General features: G+C 51.0%; 1 protein-coding gene across 1 annotated transcript; it reads right to left on the bottom strand.

The window, feature by feature from the left end:
* Positions 1-664: 664 nt before the first annotated feature.
* ETFBKMT (electron transfer flavoprotein subunit beta lysine methyltransferase) lies at positions 665-9,362 on the bottom strand. Its single transcript, XM_075428385.1, has 4 exons — positions 9,316-9,362; positions 5,425-5,876; positions 2,327-2,457; positions 665-1,565 (listed from the first exon to the last, which is right to left on the bottom strand). Exons 2-4 carry the CDS (start codon positions 5,742-5,744, stop codon positions 1,201-1,203), a joined length of 816 nt encoding a protein of 271 aa, XP_075284500.1. The 5' UTR covers positions 5,745-5,876; positions 9,316-9,362; the 3' UTR covers positions 665-1,200.
* Between the last annotated feature and the right edge of the window lie 11,015 nt (positions 9,363-20,377).

Raw genomic sequence — 20,377 nt, 5'->3', positions numbered from 1 at the left:
TACTTCATAAACACCACGGTTTTCTGAGTGAGTACCACATACTTTTTTACCTTTATAAGCTTCCACTGCATTACCTGCTGTTTGCATAGTTGTAGGTGCACTGTGTTCCGTTCTGCAGTTATTGGTTCCCCATCACTGCTTGTTCAGTTGTTAACTGCTAAAGGTGGCAGTTCCTGCAAGACTGCTCTCGAAACGTTAGGTTCTTCGTTAAATGGCTACATTTACAGCCTCTTACCTGTGGATCAAATTTTCTTTTTTTTTTTCTTTTATCCTGCAGAGGATTCTTCCTTGACAGATGTAGCTGAGAATGATGTTGGAGCTTGTTGTCCAGCATCGCCTCAAAAGTAGAGAAAAATAATTGTATCCGACTCTTATTCCCTGTTTTTATTTAGTTACCTTCTGTTCAGAAACAACATGGAAGGAAAGATTTTTTTTTTTTTCATCCCTCAGCGATTTCCCATGGTGATAGATTGCGTTTTTTACCCCTGCAAATTTAGGGAATGTAAATTACTTGACCCTACCCTCTAGGGGATAGTTACCCTATACCTATTACTTCTTAGTCACTTTCCACTTACTAAAAACTTTTACTTTGGCTAGAGTTCAAGAAGCGTATTTTAGATTTGTGTCCAACTCCTAAATAACCACTCTGGTAGCTTCAGGGGAGAGTAAACTTTTATTATAGAGGGGAAGATTCAAATTAGTTACTCTGACATTCAGAAGAGATACCCAGAAAAAGAGGAAGGCACTTTAAGTTGAGCATAGTATGAGCTAATAATCTAGTGGAGCGTCCTGTGAAGGACAGCAATAATTTTCTCAGTAAATAAGCTGCAGAAGTCTGTGAAAGCAGTGCAGTAATCTTTCAGCCACCGCTGTCTCGGCACAGCAGTACGCTGAACGTCCAGAACATTTCACAGTAGTGTCAGAGAGCTGTACATGAAAAACATCGAGCATGCAAACTCCTAGGTGTAACTTGTCTTTGCATTTGCACTCCAGTGCAGGCCCCTGTGAATAGAGTTTGCATGTAGCTTGTACCTCAAATGGAGCGAAAGCCTCAGTGAGTATGACCGAAATCAGTACAGTGAAGGTACAGGAATCTACTTTGCATCAACAGATATTTTCCATGTTTAATTCCCATTTTCATTCTACATGCTTAGAAAAAAAATCCAACCCAGTGAGACAAAATTCATTAGAAAGCCAGCTTCAGCAGTTTTCTAAGCTATTTGAGGGCTGGTAACTCCAGACGATACTTGATGTCAATCCATTGTTTTCTTGTCTGGTATACTCGGGAAGTGAATATTCTATAACTTTGTGCAACTGACTGCAAATGCTGTGGCTTAAAAACTGATGCCTGCCGGGGTCACCAATCAGCACTTCAGTTTGCCGTCTCCTGATGCATTTCCTTAGCCAGTGATGCAGACCGTCAGCAAGTTGTTCATCGTAAAACATATCTCCTAGAACAATGAGGTCCCAGTCGCCGGCCTCTGAATTAATGATGTTCTTAATGGTGATGGGGAAGGGATTCAGGTGGTTCAGTTCACAGTTCAAGATCATTGCCATTCCTGCAACTGAAGAAAAGTCAAAGTAAAATGAAAGGTGCCTTTAGGATTCTGCCGTTCAGCCCCCTTACAAATTTCCTTCACATGTCTTTCAATTTCATCTCTTAAATATTTTTGTTTATCCTATCCAGGGACTTCCACAGTTTTCATTACAGAACAAAATCTGCCATAAAGTGTTGGAATTTTATCATGACACAGGAAAGAGCTATTCCTGGAATGGAATAATTCCAGTGGAACTACTTCCAATGGAAACCAGTCACAGAATCAAACCAGAATATCCACAACTGCCTTAATCTATAGATATACTTCCTCCCTAACCAGGGAGTAATTAAGTTATGAATAAACTGAATTTGTAAGTCAATTACGGGAAAACAAAGTCTGGGGGGAAAAACACAAAATCTAGGCCTTAACATATGAAAGTGCAGGAAAATGCTATGGTCCTACAGAGAAGCCAACTCGCTGCCTGCGCTTGGCGTTCTCTTCCAAACCAGCCGTGATGGTGCATAGGCAACATTTGATAAAAACTTGGCCATTTGTTCATTCTAAGGAGCTCAAAAGAGCTCTGGAGATACACTCAGTGCAGGAGAGGCTGGTGCAATGCAGTTTCTAATGCGGGCAATATCCCTTCATCTTCTTGGCATTCTTAGAACTCTCTTTGGAACCCGAATTGCTCCCAAATGGAGCAAAGAAAATTCAATGTAAAATGTGCTTTAAAAAAACAATAAATAACTTTACACAGACTTGGAAAAAAAAAAAAAAAGAGGCCTTACTAGGGTCGATATCATTAGCAAGGACTTGTGATGCACCACTCATCACAGCAGCTATTGCTGTTGCTCCACATCCACTTCCAAGATCCAAAACTGATCGTCCTTTAACAACGCATGGATTATCTAAAATATACCTAAAAAGAAAAACTGTTAAAGCAATGAACAAGATTGTGCAAATTTCTTAGTTTTGCATTATGCTGCGTAAGAGTTCTTATCATACATGTAATGAAGTGTGGTATCTTAAAAATACTATTCCACGCATGCAGCTGGTAGATAGCTCCTTAGTTGTCTCTGCTGATACAAAAATCAAGAACCACCATCCTTCTTCCTTACTCCTCCACTGTCCCCCAGCCAAACAAAAAGAAATCCAGCCACGTGAGCAACATTTAATTTCCTTCAGCTCCTTCTGACAGGCGAGCTTGCCTAATCAACGGACACAAACTGCAAGGTGGCTTAACATGCTTGGCATCAGAAACAGGAAAGTAAGCTGTGGGTAAGGATTTGTAGCAATTAAAAGCAATCCGACTGAAGAAACGTGAAGATGTATTCACCCCTCGGAAGACAAGGCCTACCCATTGCCCTAAAATACTGCTTATGCAGCTGCTTAGAAGAAGAGGAATTTCTCCTCTCCTTTCCTGAGCCGTGCAGGCACAGATGCAAATACTTCTGATCTGCTTCATGTTGTTCCCGAGCAGCAACACGAAAACGAGAGCAGGGCAGTGGCGAGCAGAAAGAGTCATCTCCATCTCGTTGCTGACACTTGCCAAGAGGAATCAGCAAGCGAAAACCTCTAGGCTGGAAGTGGAGAAGAGCTGACAGAAGGCACGCAGCGGTGGTTGTTAAACATTACAAATCACAGAGCCATTAGTGAGGGTTCAGAACTTTAACAATTGCCTTGAAATTTAATCTTCTGCGAAGGGGAAGGCCCTAAGTGACAGGGGGAAGAGCCTCATGTGACCTAAATTACTGCAGATTGCCATAAATTTACTACCAATTGCCACAACTTCTGTTCAAGTAGAAACAGGAAAGGATTCCACATTTGTGTTGCCTTCTGGCATGGTGGGTGATGGCTGACTCTTCACGCAGGGCTCCTGGTAAGCACAGCTTTTGCAGATGCATTCCAATGCAGAGAACTGTAATGGAAATGTTAAGATTGGCGTAAAATGGTGAAAGAATGGATGGGAATGTCAGCCTGGAAGCCCCAGCAGGAATAGCAGCAGGCGGCCTAGTGAGTGTCAAGTGCTGATGGCACCTAGATCCCAGCACGTCTGCATACAGATTCCCAGGAGCCCAGACTGGGAGAACAAAAGACAACCTACCCTCAAACTAACCAGTTGAAGCTATGGAGAGAGAGCAGCAGGCAGGTCAAGACCAGGACAGGAGATACAAAATACGCAGATCAGAAACCCAGGAGACATGAGGAGGACCTGACATTGCACGCCTCTTGTCCTGCAGGTCATCACAAGGAATCCCACCAGACAGCTTGGACAGGCACAGCTTGGTGCTTCTGAGTATGTGAGTGAAACTGGCTCAGTTTTCATGAAAATCACCTTCTCCTAGGAGGTCTGGCACCCGGCTTTGTTACACGGTTCCCATAATGCTGCAGCATTATTTGCTGCTTTGAAGATCTGCAGATGCTCTCTTTTCTGAGGGCACCCAGGCAGGACATTTGTGCAGAGGCCCAGCAACTCAGCTGAGGACAGTCCCTAGTTTACCAACAGGTGGAGGACAGGGGTGGGACCTCCACAGAAAGTGCTCCCTTCCTAGGGGCTGTGCTTGGGTTTGCAATGTCTTTCCAGCAGTAACTTGGCGTAGAGCAGGATCTGGCCTAATGCTGCAAGTGCCCCGTTTCCAGCTGAGTGGTTCTCCAGTTACCGCTAATGATGGTGGGGACTTCGGAACCGACTGTACCCCCTGACACATTAGGCCGCTGTTGGGGACTGCCGTCTGCCATGCTGGGTGAACGAGGTACTGAGGTTACACCAAGAGGAACAGCTTGACACAGAGTCTCCTGATGCTGTGGAGATGCCAGCTGTGAAACGAGCAGAGTTACAGAAGCAGCATGTTTTCATGCTCCCTTTTTCTTTTTACTTTTCCAGATTATGCGGCTAACTTCTGACATTCCCAATACATCAAAACAAGTGCATAAACGACAAGTCAGTAAAGGGGTGAAATGCCAGATAATTATTATTGCTACCCAAATGTCTGGGCGTATGAATCATATGATAACAAAATGTAGAGATTACCTTACTGGATTTAATTACACAATGTTTAGGAGTACTGTAGTTCATCTACGTGGCAGGCTAATCAACTCACAGTTTAACTGTAAGACTCATCATTTTCCTCATCAAAAACGCCCTTCCTATTTATGGTTTCTTGAAGAAAAATGATAAAGCCGCAGTTCTGATCCTTCCCTTTCATCTACCTGGGGAACGTCTGACAGCTTCTTTGCTGTAACAATTATTAATTTTTTCTGCTGCTCACAGTGAGAGATTTGATTTTACAGAATAAAAGAACTTTAACTAGTTGCTGGGAATCTGGAACGCTAAAGGCATTTTGACAGTAAGTGGCCAAAATCAAAACGTGGCTTCTGATGCGACTAGAAGACAGCCCCAATAAGGCTGCTGAGATCCCAAGTGGGAGAGTGACTCAGGCTAACCAGCACTCCGGGTGCATCAGCATAAGCCTACTTTTCTTAACAGCCCAGACACACATCCACACTCCTGTCTGCCTCCTGCAAAAGAAACCCCCCCGTGTCACGACAAAACGGCTGTCGTTCTGAGTGGGGCGACAACGTGGTGGAATTAAACACCTTGCTAGGTTTTGATGGCAACCGCACAGCCCCTCCACAGGCTTCCAAACTCAGCCCCGTTGTCAGCCACATGCCATGGCCACTGAAGACAAGAGATCTCAGTGTAAGAGCCATCAGTTATTCTCTATGCAGTGGGTGCTGAAACTTCACCGCCAGCCAGCAAAGATTGTGTCTCTCCTGCATCAGCAGAGAGGAGGATGGAAGGAGGAGGAGGAATCGCTACGAGCAGAGCCACATCTGACATCCCGGCCCACAGCAGACCGGATTTATCAGCTTTGGTGTTGCGTACCTGGAGAGGGCTTGACCTCCTGGCCAGTAAATTGCCCAGAACGGGTCCCCGTAAGGCCACAGGTCCAGCTTTTCCCTCCAGAACCTGCAGCGAGGGGTGAGGAGGCGCAGCCGTATCTCTGGCGTGAGGTGCCCGCTGCTGGTGACCTCCGTGTTCTCCTCCAAAAACGCTCTCACCTCGGGGTCCAGAGCCTTGCCGGCGCTCCAGTGGCAGCAGCGCTTCCAGCGCAGAGAGGGGCCTCCCCTCCTGCTCCTCCAGGCCTTGACAGAGGGGTTCTGCCCGCCCACGAGGAGCAGCCGCTTCCAGCCGCAGAGGGCCATGCCTCCCCCAGGACAAACCCTCCCGGGCAGAGCTCGGAGCACAGCTTATCTGAGGAGCACAGCAGGTGACGAGGCAGAAAGCTCGGAACGAACTCACGGGGTGTTGTTCTTCATAGTGATGGATGGCAGTTCCTGAAAGGAGAACAATGCTACGTAAGTGATGTTTCTTCAGTGACTTCAAGGCTATGCACCACCAGGGCTGTAGGACGAGGAGGTTTTGTGACCGTGTGTGCCTTGCCCCTGCCCAAAGGGCATCCGAAGTCCGAAAGAAACGGGATTTAAGGAAGAAGCAATGAAGTGACCCATTCAGGAGAGCGGTATGAACGTACCCCGTCAGAAACAACTAGTTAGCGGGACAGCTGACAGAGCTGAAAATTCAACGTGCAGCCTTTCAACATCTCCCTCCCTCTGCCTCGGAGACATACGCACAGCAAGCTACTCCCGTTTCAAGTTTTTCCATTGAATCTTAGACTTTGCAGTAGGGTGCCGGCATTGCAGGGCCTCTGGGCATAGCAAAGGTTATCAGTAGGTTGCTTGAGAAATGCCATTAATTACTAGTTTTATAATGGTGATGAGTCTTTTACGTGAAAGCATCTTTCTGAAGTCAAACTGAGGCACAGGAAGTTCCGTCTGAACATGAGGAAGAACTTCTTCCCTCTGAGGGTGACGGAGCACTGGAACAGGCTGCCCAGGGAGGCTGTGGAGTCTCCTTCTCTGGAGATATTCAAGCCCCGCCTGGACAAGGTCCTGTGCAGCCTGCTCTGGGTGACCCTGCTTCGGCAGGGGGTTGGACTGGGTGACCCACAGAGGTCCCTTCCAACCCCTACTATTCTGTGATTCTGTGATTCTGTGAATGATTTCCTCAGAAGACTTTCCTTTCTCCCTCAGATTTCTCAGGCTGCCAGCTCCAAAATGTAAAAAAAATTAAAAAAAATAAATAAAAATCCCAAAGAACTGATCTTGCTCAGAACACTCCCAATTTGTTGCATGCCAGTCCGTATTTTAAAGGATCGCTTAGTCTTATGGTGCAGTAGTCTCACGTGGATGCTCTCAGCTGTAGAATAAAGTAGACTTCCATCACTGTAGCCCACTCCCTGTGAGAAACCAGGCAAACGTGCTGCAAGCTGTCTAAAGAGAGAGAAACTGAATTCAACACGTGTTAAAAAACCAAGTTTTTAAAAGGTGAGACAGGCAGACTGGATGAGCTCACACTCAAAGGCCCTCTGACACCACTCAAGGCCAGTTTTCAGGCCACAAGCAGTGAAGAACAGGAGAATGGGAGATTGGTACGTCGGAGTTTAGACTCACTTCAGGATCACGAGAGCGGAGAGCCCCAGGACTCGGCTGAGAGGCGAATGAAGAGAAGCCTCTCAGCACTTTGTCACCATCACCAGGTTCTTCTCCACTGTCTCTCGCAGACCCTGGGTCTTTCTTAGGCCGATGCTGTACCCTTACTGAGTGGTGGCCTGAAGAGAGCGCAACTGTTCCCCTGCCTTCCTGCTCAGACCTCCCCCTTCATCCATCCTTTACTATTTCTGTATCTTTTTTTTCTTCCTCATCTTGCTCCCTAATTTCTTTTCAGTAACTCGGACTTGCTTGCTTCAGGGCACAGCTTCTGAACCTCGCCCTAAGCTGATGGCCACAGAAGCATTTAAAGCCCGTGCTTCCACAGCAGCAGGACCGCAAGTACGAACAGACACAAGAGAAACTGCACTCTTTCTGTGAATGTTGTCTCTCTTCTGCAGCGGTTTTCATGAAAAAGCAGAATGCTGCATGAAGAGAACCGACCTCAGCTCACCCCTGCGGCCAGCTTCACCAGCTAGAGCTGTGCAAGTCGTGATTAACAAAAACAGACAACGGGAAAAATATGCTAATACAACAAAGTCTTAGCGCTTCATATTCCGTGACTTCAGTTTTTCTTTATTTGTTTGTATATTTAGTAAAAGTTCATATGTGTTTGGCGGCATTTTTGCTGTGTGCTGGCCTCTGCTTTAGGCGCTGGGTTTCGTTTGATGGCGTACTGACATGTTAAGCTGTGACCTTCCCTCCTGCAAGGCTCTGGGCTGTTTGGGCTGATACTCTGGTTAAGTCTTTGTTTGAATTGCTGGCTAGAGGCATTGCATTTCCATTACAAATAAACACATGGGACTGAAAGTTTTGCATTTTTCCACATTTGAGAATGCCATTCAGCACGGTCCATGTAATTAATGAATGTAATTAACGAAAGCCTTCCTTGTTGAAGGCAGAGCCATACAGAATCACAGAATGGTAGGGGTTGGAAGGGACCTCTGTGGGTCACCCAGTCCAACCCCCCTGCTGAAGCAGGGTCACCCAGAGCAGGCTGCACAGGACCTTGTCCAGGTGGGTCTTGAGTATCTCCAGAGAAGGAGACTCCACAGCCTCCCTGGGCAGCCTGGGCCAGGGCTCCGTCACCCTCAGAGGGAAGAAGTTCTTCCTCGTGTTCAGCTGGAGCTTCCTCTGCCTCAGTTTGTGCCCATTGCCCCTTGTCCTGTCGCTGGGCACCACTGAAAAGAGTCTGGCCCCATCCTTCTGACACCCACCCTGCAGATATTTGTAAGTACACATTAGGTCCCCTCTCAGCCTTCTCTTCTCCAGGCTGAACAAGCCCAGCTCCCTCAGCCTCCCCTCGTAGCAGAGATGCTCCAGTCCCCTCATCATCCTCGTAGCCCTCTGCTGGACTCTCTCCAGTAGCTCCTCATCGTTCTTGCACTGGGGAGCCCAGAACTGGACACAGCACTGCAGATGGGGCCTCACCAGGGCAGAGCAGAGGGGAAGGAGAACCTCCCTCGTCCTGCTGCCCACACTCCTCCTAATGCACCCCAGGATCCCATCGGCCTTCTTGGCAGCCAGGGCACACTGCTGGCTCATGGTCACCCTGTCGTCCCCCAGCACTCCCAGTCCCTCTCCACAGAGCTGCTCTCCAGCAGGTCCGCCCCAAGCCTGTACTGGTGCCTGGGGTTGTTCCTCCCCAGGTGCAGGACCCTGCCCTTGCCTTTGTACGATCCCCACCCGCCTAAGGGAAGCACAAGGTTAACCGGAACCCCTCAGCGACGGACACCGCGGCAGCTGGTGCTGCGCGCTGGTTCTTCCCCACGAACCGCCGCGAGTCAGCGGGGCTGAGACTCGGCATTGCCTGGCGCGACGCTCGCTCCTTTTAAGTCAGCCGTCGGGGGAGATTCCCCCGCCGAGAGCTCCGTGCCCCGAGCGCCGAGCTGAGCTTCGGGGCTCGGCGCGGGGAGGCATCGGGACGGATCCCCTGGCGCCGGACGGCCTTGGCCTTCCCCCCTCACCGGGAGCCAAACCGGCGGGCGAGCAGGACCCGCAAAAGGGGGCAAAACCGAAAAGCGGCAAACCCCACCCCAAACCCCCCCAAAGCCCAAAACCGATTCCAGCTTCGGGGAGTTTTTCCCGAAAGCAGCAGGCGCCTTCGAGCGCAGCCCCCCCGCCGGGCCGCCCGCCTCACGCCGGCCGGGGAGGGACCGCGGCCGGGCAGGGACCGCGGCCGGGCAGGGACCGGGGCCGGGCAGGGACCGGCCCACCCCCACCCTACCTGGCGCTCCCGGCTGCGGCCGCGCCGCTCCGCCCCGCCGCTCGGGGCCGGGCCGGGCCGGGGGGGGCCGGGCTCCCCGCCCGCCCTTAAAGCGGCAGCGGCTCGGGGAAGCCTTCGGGCGCGGGCCTCGCTGCGGCTGCGGGAGGCCGGGCAGGGCCCCGCGGCTCCCCGCCCGCCGGGGGCCCGCCGCAGCCCGCAGCGGTGTTTGCGGGCCTTGCGCTGTCCCACGGCAGGGCTGGCTCTCGGCCTTCGCAGAACCGATCCCCAAGGTTCACGGAAAGGCGTGGACCGAGGCGGTTTAGGCCCGGGAAGGGCGTTGTTTCTTGGAGCCCTCAGGGGAACCGTGAAGTTTCAAAAGTTTGGGGTCTTCCAGCAGCTCTTGCTGGTCCCCTCCGCGGAGGGAGACGTTGAAAACGCTCGTAGTACCCCAAACTGTGCAGAAAATGTGCGGTTCAGGACAGAGGGCTTTGTGCCCTCCAGATACTCACCATGGTGCTGGGAATAAAGAACCCGGTAATGTAGCAGCAGCATCAGCTCCGGACACCGCATGAAATGCGGCTGGTGACAGCTTTAGGCACGCTGACAGGTGCCCAGACACCTCCACCTTGCATGCTTTGTTTTGTCCCTGAGAAGGTTCTCGGAGAAATCTGAGGGGACAGCTTTCTCGCTTGGATCTTCAGCCTCTTCCACTGGTATTTTAACAAGTAACTTCTCGGGTCTGGTTTTCCCAAACCCCTGACGTGTGACTGCACCAGTACAGGCTTGGGGTGGACCTGCTGGAGAGCAGCTCTGTGGAGAGGGACCTGGGTGTCCTGGTGGACGACAGGTTAACCATGAGCCAGCAGTGTGCCCTGGCTGCCAAGAAGGCCAATGGGATCCTGGGGTGCATCAAGAAGAGTGTGGCCAGCAGGACGAGGGAGGTTCTCCTTCCCCTCTACACTGCCCTGGTGAGGCCTCATCTGGAGTACTGTGTCCAGTTCTGGGCTCCCCAGTTCAAGAAAGATGAAGAGCTACTGGAGAGAGTCCAGCGGAGGGCTACGAGGATGGTGAGGGGACTGGAGCATCTCCCCTACGAGGAGAGGTCGAGGGAACTGGGTTTGTTCAGCCTGGAGAAGAGAAGGCTGTGAGGGGACCTTAGAAATGCCTACAAATATCTGCAGGGTGGGTGTCAGGAGGATGGGGCCAAGCTCTTTTCAGTGGTGCCCAGTGACAGGACAAGGGGCAATGGGCATAAACTGAAGCAGAGGAAGCTCCAGCTGAACATGAGGAAGAACTTCTTCCCTCTGAGGGTGACGGAGCCCTGGCCCAGGCTGCCCAGGGAGGCTGTGGAGTCTCCTTCTCTGGAGAGCCCCGCCTGGACAAGGTCCTGTGCAGCCTGCTCTGGGTGACCCTGCTTTGGCAGGAGGGTTGGACTAGATGACCCACAGAGGTCCCTTCCAACCCCTACTATTCTGTGATTCTGTGATTCTGTGACGTTCCTCGGTCGCCGTGTGAGCCTCGGAGGGGTCGCTGCTGTCCGATGCAGGCTAGCATGGCGCTGAGGCGGTTAAACAAAAGGTTGCGTGGCTGCTCCCAGCTTAGGGATTGCTTCAGCAGAAAAGAAGGGGTGAAGGCCTTGCTTCCCAGTAACATCGGCTGTGACGTTAAAACCAGAAATCCCCTCTCTCTTATTTAACTACAAAGGTTCCGTTATTGTTGTATGGACTCCTGGCGTGACATAAGAAAGCTCTGAGGCCAGTGACAGCTGCCATCCTTCTGGTGAATCACAGAATCACAGAATAGTAGGGGTTGGAAGGGGCCTCTGTGGGTCATCTAGTCCAACCCTCCTGCTGAAGCAGTGAAAGTCCAGGGGAACCGCTCAGACTTCCAGGAGGTGCCTTGTGCTGAGCACTTCAGCAAAGTATCAAAGCCTGTGCCCCGTGGGGAAAAAAATGTTTAATTTCCAAAGGCTTTTTGCTGTAGATGGTGGCATCTTGAGACTTTCTGCTGCTCAGGTGTATGGTATGCAGTGCAGCCAGCGACCATGACTGTGCTGGACTTTGCCTGGAGGACAAGGACGTCTTTGATCACAAGACGCCATCGATTCGGTGTATCGTGGAGTAGTGCAAGACCTGCAAAATGCAGTAGCAGAGCAGCACACGAGGGACCCCTGCGTGTCCAAGGGAGTTAGCGGATTCCTGGCTGACGATACAACTGCCCGAGTCTCGGAGGAAATCTTGTTTGAGCCAATTAACAACAAAGAAACGGAACTGCACAAGGACAGAGAGGGGGGGAAGGCAGATTGGAGCTACCTTCACGTTAACCAGCCCACGACTCACCAGTCTTTGGAGGTGCAAAGGTTAAACTCAAAGGAAGGCGGTTCAGCAGCCAGGTGATCACCCCAGTTCACTCCTCCTCTTCCAGCTGCTACAACCCCGATTTCCAGACCTCTTTTTTGCAAGGTCATAGTTTGCTGCGGTGAAGGGACCTCGGTGCAAATCAACAGAAGGGAAGACGGATGGATTCCGAGCCCTGTTGATTGGTAAACAAGCACCCCAACAACTCAGTATCAACAGCCAGGGGCTTTGCACATCAGGATCAATTTGTCGTTAGCCAGAGGCTGTGGAAGCAAGTCATTACCAAAACGTAGCTGGCACATGAGCCAGCAGCTGAGGTAAAACTGAAGATGAGAGCCCTGGTTAGGTAAGGGAGAGGCAACCCAGTCATTCTGCTGCGCCCTCAGCTACAATCCACAGCCACTCGTTTCAGAATCAGGGTACAACTTTTGCAGGTGAAGAAGAGACATCCTAACAAAACGCATCACACATTACCCGTAATCTGTCCCTAAAGCCTTAGTTGTGTTGCTCACAGGATTGCCTTCCCCGCTGCCTTGCCAGCTGCAGGAGGAGGAGCAGGTCAGGAGCAGGAAGGGGCAGCAGCTGGCAGAGGTGAAGGCATCAAGGACCTTCTGACAGTGGATGCAAGAAGGGGAATCTGCAAGATGCAGCTTGGTTTTTTGTTTAGAGTTTTTTTGGAGGAGCGGGGAGCATGATGAAACGAGGAGAAGCCGTATTAATCTGACCCCTGTGCCAATGCAGACAGAGTCCTCCTGCTATGAGGAGTCCCCGCAGAAGCCTTGATGGTAAGACCACGAAGTTGTAAACGATCATCTCTGAGGTCATTCTTGATTTTGTCTTTGTCTGTATGTGTAGTTTAAGGGTGTTTGGCTGCTCATGTTAGCACGCAGTCAGACACGGGAGCGTTTTTGAGTGCAGACAAAGCCTGGAAAGGCACACAGAGTCAGATGGTTTGTGCTTCTCTTTGTGGGTATTGTCTGGACACTTATTTTGATGTTAAAACTAGAGGATACGCATTTTCAAGCCTTGTTGTTGACTGGCTGAAGCATCCTCAAAATATTGGGACGTTGACTGTCATATATCTCTCAAAATAATGACACTCGGGCTCCCAGGTTTCAGGTCCCACCAATATTTTGTGACAAGCAGCCAGCATGAGTGAAACTTCACTGTGGAGGAAAATCAGACAGAAAGCCGTGCAGCCCGCTGAACGTGTTTGTCGCTAACGAAGGTGCCCAGAGGCGTCTCCTGTAAAAACAGGTGCTCTGGTGCTTTTAGCTGTAAGGCAAGAAGATTAAAGCACAGGCAGCAACTAAGGGGAAGCAGCCACCACGTTGGCACGGCCGCTTTGAGGTGGTGCAACTACCCCTAGAAGTACTCTGAAAGTGGAGGCGGGTAGCTGGCAGTGGGCTTTGTTCAGCTCTCCCTTCGGTCTTCCACGAACGGAGCCATCCCCGCTGTACTTCTTGTACAGTTGTGATGCTCCTGTGGTCCTCTGTAACAGCTTTCTGGATGCCAGTGTCCTGCCTTGGGTGGCCAGGAGTGTGGGGACACAGCAGTCTGTGGGAAGCTTTTGGGTATCACTGAGGCCTGGGCCAGCGTGAGGGGGGGGACACAGCTGCAGGTGGAAGGGAGGGGGACTGTAAATAGAGGTGAGCAATGGCTGTGCCTGGTGTCACAGCATTTATTTGGGGTTTATTCTTCTTGTTTTGTGTTAGTAATTTTTTTTCTGGGCTTCCCTGAAAATCCCTGAGAGAGGAAGACGGTGGGAGCTGAGTGAAAATGGGCAGCCAGGGAAATGGGCTGCATATATACTACAGACCCTTTCCAGTCCAGTCTACAGAAAATCTGTAGCTGCCTAAGTTTTCCTGAATGAAATCAAGATATTCTCCATGTCCTCATCCCTCCTGGCCTCCTGCGGCAGGAAAACCCATCCTGTCTGCCTTCCCCGCATGGCTGAGTCTCACGTCCCCTCCACGTGTGACGTACCAAGGGTGATATCCAAGCCTCAGGACTTCAGTACGTTTATCAGGCCCTAGCTTTCCCAAGACAGGCAGGAACAATGTCAAACAACAGAGCTAAGCCAACATTTAGTCTGGAGTGTGAGATGGGGACCCTAATGCAAGTGATGCTTCCCAAGCTTAGCTCTCTCTGTTGCCAGGTAGGCTGGATTCACTGCTGTGTTTAAGCATATGGCTAATTCCTTCTCTCTTCTCCAGGCAGAGAAAATTGCTCTAGCTTGCTCCAGAAATGAAGGATGAAGCTGTAGTGTGTTTGGTCATCTGATTTTAAGGATCATGCTAACAGCCACTGGTGCCAGGGATAAGGTAAGCGAGTCAAGTTTTCAAGGAGCTACATCAGTTCACAGCAGCCCATTGATTTTGTAATTCAAATTCTGTGGTTTTCCCCTGGTCCTCAGAACCTGGCACTGGCTGAACTCTTCCTTTTGCCTTCCACATGGTAGTCTGCCAAACATCTGGACTCTTGCAGGGACCTGGGGACAGAGGAAACGATGGAGATGTGAGACAGACCCAAGGCAGACAGGTGGTGCTTACCCTCTAGAGCTCCGAGAGGAAGCCGTTTGCCAAGGACCTGATACAATATTCCTCCTCTTTTGGCTGGTGCTTGCTGCTGCATCTTGGGAGGGTTTCGAGGTCCTTGAGCAACTTAGTGGTGAGTCAGGGTCATGCCATGTCAGGACCTTTGCTCTTCACTCTTTTGCAGTAGTATACAGAGGGCATGGAAAACAAGTGATATCACTGCAAGAATGCAAGAGGAACGGACACACAGCTCCCTTGAAACACCAGCCAGCTGCCTCACATGATCAACAGGCTGGAGCTGAAGTTCAGTGTGACCAAGGACAGAATAGCTACTATTTATGCACATGGAGGCATGGGAAGCTCACAAGGGGCTGGAAAAGGACCCAAGTCTTTGGACCTTTTATCAGTTTTCAGTGGTGTCCTACAAAGTGATAGTTCCTGGCTGGCTTTCCCATCCGTATGATGTTTGGCACAGCTCTGCTCTGGGACAGAGGTGACTCTGCCACGTTTGTATCAACAGGTTTCAAATACACCCATGAGCAGATCCATGGGGTTTGCTTACAGAACGACTTAAACTGACATTAGCCCATGTACAATGTCTTGGTGCGTTTCAAGCTTCTCCAGGCTTGGTGCGTTGGCAGTGCACTGCAGTTCCCTCCACCGCAGCAGAGGACACGGTGCAGAGGCACCCAAACGGCTCAGTGGGAGCCGGCTCGCTTCCAGCCGGACCTGTTACCCACGGGGCTGGGCAGAGCTCCTCAGATACCTCCTTGTCACAGCCCCAGGGCTCTTCGTACTGAAGGCAGCCCGAGAGACCCCCAACGCCGTGCTGTGCCATCTTGCTGCTTGGGTTTTATCAGCTGAGGCTTCGTGCCAGCAGCGGCGCCCAGCTCGAGTGTGACCCTGCAGCACCACGAGCCGGCTCCGAGGGAGCCAGGGCAGGAGCATCTGCAGGCAGGCTGATCCTCAGACGGAGTAAATGGCCCGAGGGTAGCAGAGCAGACAGGATCTGCCATCTTCCAAACACCAAAGCAAGCACTTCCACGACTGAAAGCTGCACCTCTCGGCTATATGTGGTGGGTGTCAGGGCTTTGAGGGGACTACTGGGTCTTGCTGGCCCTGGCCACCCTTTGGGCCTTCCCCCACCCTGCCCGCAGCCCAGGACCCCATTTCAGCACCCCTGAGGCTTGTCCGCCCCTGCCCCAGCCATGTCACAGCAGGGCCGGTCTCCAGCTCCCTACGGCCTGGCCCTGCCTGTCTGTGGGCCCCACCGGGACATCCCCCTCCCCACAGCCATCCTGGGGCTGTGTTCCCAGCCTGGTTCCCCTCGCCGGGCCTGATCCTGCCCCCCACCCCTGGGCTGACATCGGAGTCAGAGCAGTGGGACACGCTGACAGCGCCTGGCACCAAATGCTGCTGCTCTCTTGCCTTCCCCCCTGCCCCGCAGTGCTGAGCGCTGGGAAGTCAATGGCTCTGATTTAGCCTGGGAAACACTGTTTACTGGGATCGCTCAGCAATGGTGGAAGCGTTTTGGCCTGGAGGGAGGCGCCGAGCTAGCTCTTTGACACATCAGACGGTGTCAAACGCTCCCACCTCCAAAGGATGTGCCTGATGGGAACCGCCGGAATCGCCCAGCGTGGATCCGGGCTTCAGTAACTTGTGGCTGTTGGTTTGCGAGGAAGTCGCCAAGAAACATGATCCTCAAGGAGAAGTGAATCGCTTTGATCTCTGTCCTTCTGTTTGGTGTGAGCTCAGCGCTGATTGCCAGCTTTTCTGAGCTAAAGCAGGAGTGCAGTAAGCCAGTGCAGAAGAGCTACAGTCTAGCTGCTGTCAGTAGTAACTGTCCTAAGCAGCAGGTACTTCAAGGTGATGTGTTGTTATCAAGCATGAAGAACGAGTGGCAGAGGGATAAGGCGGAACCTTTGAACATAAATGTTGAGACTTCTGCTAAAAACACTAGCAAGGAAGTCGAAACAGACCTTAGAGTGCTTCAGTTTGCAACTGCTTTTTTTTAGATTCTTAATATAACATTGCTGCCATGATGTGAACGTGTAGTGGAGCAGAGCACGCAGCGAAGCAGCAGTCCTTTCTCAGTGAGGAAACAATCTGCAATGCATATTCATTGCAGGAAATACTTTTCACCTGTCCTTGATCTTCTGTTGTGTATTGGCTATGGATTCGGTTGATTTGGATTTCTTCAGTGAGAGCTTGGGCTTTCAAGTGTGCTAGGATGCATTGTAATGTAGATGCGGGGTGTCTGGCACTTCTCGGTGAGTAAGGCTTCAAAGGGAAGTTGGGAAATTGAAATCGGGGAAGTTGAAATCAGACTCTAATTACATCTGTACAGAGGCCAAAGGCATTTTGACAAAGAGCTTACCTGCTCTTCACGGACAGATTTTGTCCAGAGCGCATGAAAACGCAGGGTTGGTTCATGCTCCCACTGGTATCACAGAATCACAGAATGGTTGGGGTTGAAAGGGACCTCTGTGGGTCACCCAGTCCAACCCTCCTGCCGAAGCAGGGTCACCCAGAGCAGGCTGCACAGGACCTTGTCCAGGTGGGTCTGGAATATCTCCAGAGAAGGAGACTCCACAACCTCCCTGGGCAGCCTGTTCCAGTGCTCCGTCACCCTCAGAGGGAAGAAGTTCTTCCTCATGTTCAGCTGGAACTTCCTGTGCCTCAGTTTGTATCGGCAGACAGAAGAGTGCCTGATTTTTGGAAACCGAGATAAAGGAAACCAATATTTATGACTAGGCTTTGAACATAACACCGTTTCTCAGGTAGATGTGGCAGCTGGAGTGCATCTCCTCTGGAAGCCTTCCCAGCACCAGAGATCAGCTCACTGGGAGCACCAACCACTGGCACGGCTGTGCCCAAACCCCTGCCACCGCAGACAACATTGCTGCGGGGACGTGGAGCTCCCCAGGCTCTCCTCCTGCCTTTTTCCTTGCCGCAATGTGTACCTGTGAAGCTCTAGTGTTCTTGTAAAAAAGGCCACAGCCCTTTCCTCATGCTTTACGTGGGCAGGTGGGCTGCAAGACTCTTTTACCTCCTTGGGTCTTTCCCGAGCAGACAGATTGTAAGGTACCGGGGTCCTGGGCACTGAAAACAGAGGAATGGGAGTTTAGAGGCAGGGAAACAAACACCCTCAGCAGAGAGCAAAAATTATTCCAAAATGAAGAACTTGGCTTTGCTGTCCACACCAAGTAACCGCTCCGTCTCAGGCCTGGTGTGAAGGGCATCTGTCAGCAGACGACGGCGTTGGGAAGCGTGGGCTGGAAGGACTGGGCGTTGGGGCTGCTGCCCACGCCGAGGTGCATCTGCCTCCCGGTGCGACGCCAGCGGGGCCGGCTTTGGGAACAATGGAGCTTTGTGCCTGGCAGATGTTCAGGCAGAGGAGAAGCAGCATTTGCTTTCTTTTCCTGGGGGCGGCTGAAGCCCGGGGAGCGCGCTGACCTGATTTCCAGGAGGCTGGTGCCGCTGCAAGCCAGGCTACGAGCGATTTGGCCAAGGTCATGCAGCGAGGGAGCGATGCTGTCAGAGATGGATGGAAATCTCTGTGTGGGGGTGCTTTAGCTCGATGCTTCCAGCACAACACCTCCATTAGTGCGTGACACGCTAGTGATTTATTCAAGCAACGCGCTTTGCTGATTAGGTTTTATCTCAGTAGCGGCTGGAACAGTCTGTGCGTCTTCTACAAGTAAAGAGCAGAAGGCGTACCTCACTCCGAGCAAAATACGGTCTTTGACCTCTGGGTCTTGGCACTGAATCATACAAAAGGTAATGGTTGTGTACGGTCCTACTCCTGACTTTTGGGGGGGGCCGGAGGAAGGAAAGCCCCCCTAATTAGTTGCTCAGCAGGAGGAAGCGCATCTCGCAAGCTCAATATAAAATCAGAGGCAGGAGTGGCGTGAAGTGGCAGGACTTGACCCTGCTTCAGCAGGAGGGTTGGACTAGATGACCCACAGAGGTCCCTTCCAACCCCTACTATTCTGTGATTCTGTGATTCTGTGACTTGCCATGGATTTTTGCCGTTCCGTGCCACTGAACACGTGGAAAGGAAAGGGCAGGGTGGCGAAGGACACGCACCTCTGGAAACCAGGCATGGCCACTGCTGGACTTGCCTGGGAGTCGTCTCTGAGGCGATGTTCAAAGTCCACGTGCCCTGCCTGCCTGGGGCGTCATTGCCACTTCCCCTCCGAGATCTGCACCCCAGAGAGGGCTGACTCAGGCTGGGAGGGGAGGTTTGAAGCACGGGAGAAGAGGCCAGCCCTGAACAGGAGGTGCCTTCTCAGCGGAGGGCTGAGTTGCTTGGTGTGAACCCTGGCTTGCAGCACAACGACCACGCGGCTGGAGACAGGCAACAGTCCTGCCCCATGCCCATCCTTGCCCGTCTGGTAGGACGGTGGTGGGGAACTGGACGCACTCACCCAGGAGGCAGACAAGACTACGGATTTTTTAGGAAGGAAGCAGCAGGAACATAGGGCCAGTCATGGGAGGGGGGGTGGGAAGAAGGTGCAATTAGCTGTTAAATCATTTCAGTTGCCTCGTGAAATGTCTCCCCCAGAGATCCTCACTGAAAGCAGACAAGAGTGGAATGTGCCTATATGTGTTTGCAATGCAAGGGTGTGCGTGTGCTGGATGTACATAAAATAAATAAAATGCAATCAGCTACAACAGGGGATTAGAGATTTTAAACCTTTACATTTTAAATCACAGAAGCTTCAGAGATCCTACGACAGAGATGCAGGAAAGTAGTCATCTTTTACTTTGTTATCTATAATTCTGCTGTGTGAGTAATAATTATACAATGTGACAGAGGAAAGCCGTGTGCTTTTGTTCAAGCTTAATCTTTATAGATATGAGGCCAGTATAGAAGATGAGCTACTTGCTTTAATGGTATTATAATTTGATTTAGTATTAGAATATGTGCCTGCAGTATCTGCTTTCTAAGCGACGATGAACTGCACTGGAGGAAATGTTCTTTGCTTTATGTCTTATGGCGAGTGATCTGGTTTACTTGGTTTAAAACCCTAAGGCAGCCAATGCCTTTCCAGCGCTTTAAACAGTCTTCCTGCATAAGCTCAGAGAATAAACATCATTTTCTTTACGAACACTGCCATGAAATCTTCTGCTGTTGTTGTTTTTCTTCCCACTTCTGCTATACGCTCTTCTCTGTGCCAGAATGACTTCAGTTTCAGTCTTACAGTCCGTCCTCATCCCATCCTTATCCCTTTACTTTCAGCTGCCTGTTCACACTTAGCTTCTCGTGAAGTAGCTCACAGCCCTGTGAACTGCTCAACTGAAAGTCAGCCGTAAGTAGGAAACTCTTCTTCTGTGCGTCACAAACATCCGTATGGCATCTTAGTTGTTTTCCCTCTCTTCCATCCTACGGGGTCTCATGACCACGCAGATATTAGAGCCAAACAGGAGAGGCTTTCAGTGGAAAATCAATGTGGCTTGGCAGCTGGTGAAAGGTCCTCCACAGGAAGCGCTCGAGCTGGGGGAAGGAGTTGAGCGAGCCATCACCAGCAGCACGATTTCCAATTCATTGAAGAACGCTGAAGAAAATGAAAAGTGAAGCAACAGTGTCACAGCAAGGAGAAGGGATGTAACCTTTAAAGAGCAGGCTTTTGCCACCTCTCTGAGGCGTCGGGCATCGGCTCCTTGCAGCACAAGTAGGACAAAGAGCTTGACGGGCGTGTAGCCTGATCTTTTATGGCAGGTCCTAAGGGCGAGGGGGGCTGACACGCTTGTTAGCATTTGACCCAGTTTAAACTAACAGGTTCTGGGGAACAAAGACTCACCGAGAGGTTAAGGAGTAGGAAGGCTGAACCAGCTTGATATTGAGATAAATATTCACTGCAGCTGAAGACACAAGTACCTTAGGAAGAACAAAATCCAAGCCCAAAACCTTCCCTTGCTGTGTTACACCGCTGACAATCCAGCTGGTGATGGGAGAAAGCTGCTGCCACAGGAGAGCACATCAAAATGAGAGGACCCGGGCAGGTCTGGTCTATGCCAGTAAGTTTTTTGTGCTCGTCCCAGTCTGAAATTCTCAATCCTACCTTATCCCTGTTCCTCAGAGGAACATGTAAGAAGCTCCTAGTGCTCTGACGCTGCTTCGTGCTCCGCTGTGCCAGGGACAAGCCTTATCTCCCCAGGATTATTGGTAATATGCTTTGAATA

The sequence above is a fragment of the Opisthocomus hoazin genome, chromosome 8 (genome assembly GCF_030867145.1).
Source record: "Opisthocomus hoazin isolate bOpiHoa1 chromosome 8, bOpiHoa1.hap1, whole genome shotgun sequence".
Classification (NCBI taxonomy): domain Eukaryota; kingdom Metazoa; phylum Chordata; class Aves; order Opisthocomiformes; family Opisthocomidae; genus Opisthocomus; species Opisthocomus hoazin.
This window is presented reverse-complemented; position numbering and strand designations above follow the sequence as displayed.

What these genes read in the sequence shown, in the direction of transcription:
- ETFBKMT (XM_075428385.1), bottom strand. Translation starts at nt 5,744, where the DNA reads ATGGCCCTCTGCGGCTGGAAGCGGCTGCTCCTCGTGGGCGGGCAGAAC. An exon ending in GGAGGTCAAGCCCTCTCCAG is followed by an intron (nt 2,458 to 5,424) that starts GTACGCAACACC and finishes TTTTCTTTTTAG; the next exon opens with GTATATTTTAGATAATCCAT. An exon ending in TGCTAATGATATCGACCCTA is followed by an intron (nt 1,566 to 2,326) that starts GTAAGGCCTCTT and finishes ACTTTTCTTCAG; the next exon opens with TTGCAGGAATGGCAATGATC.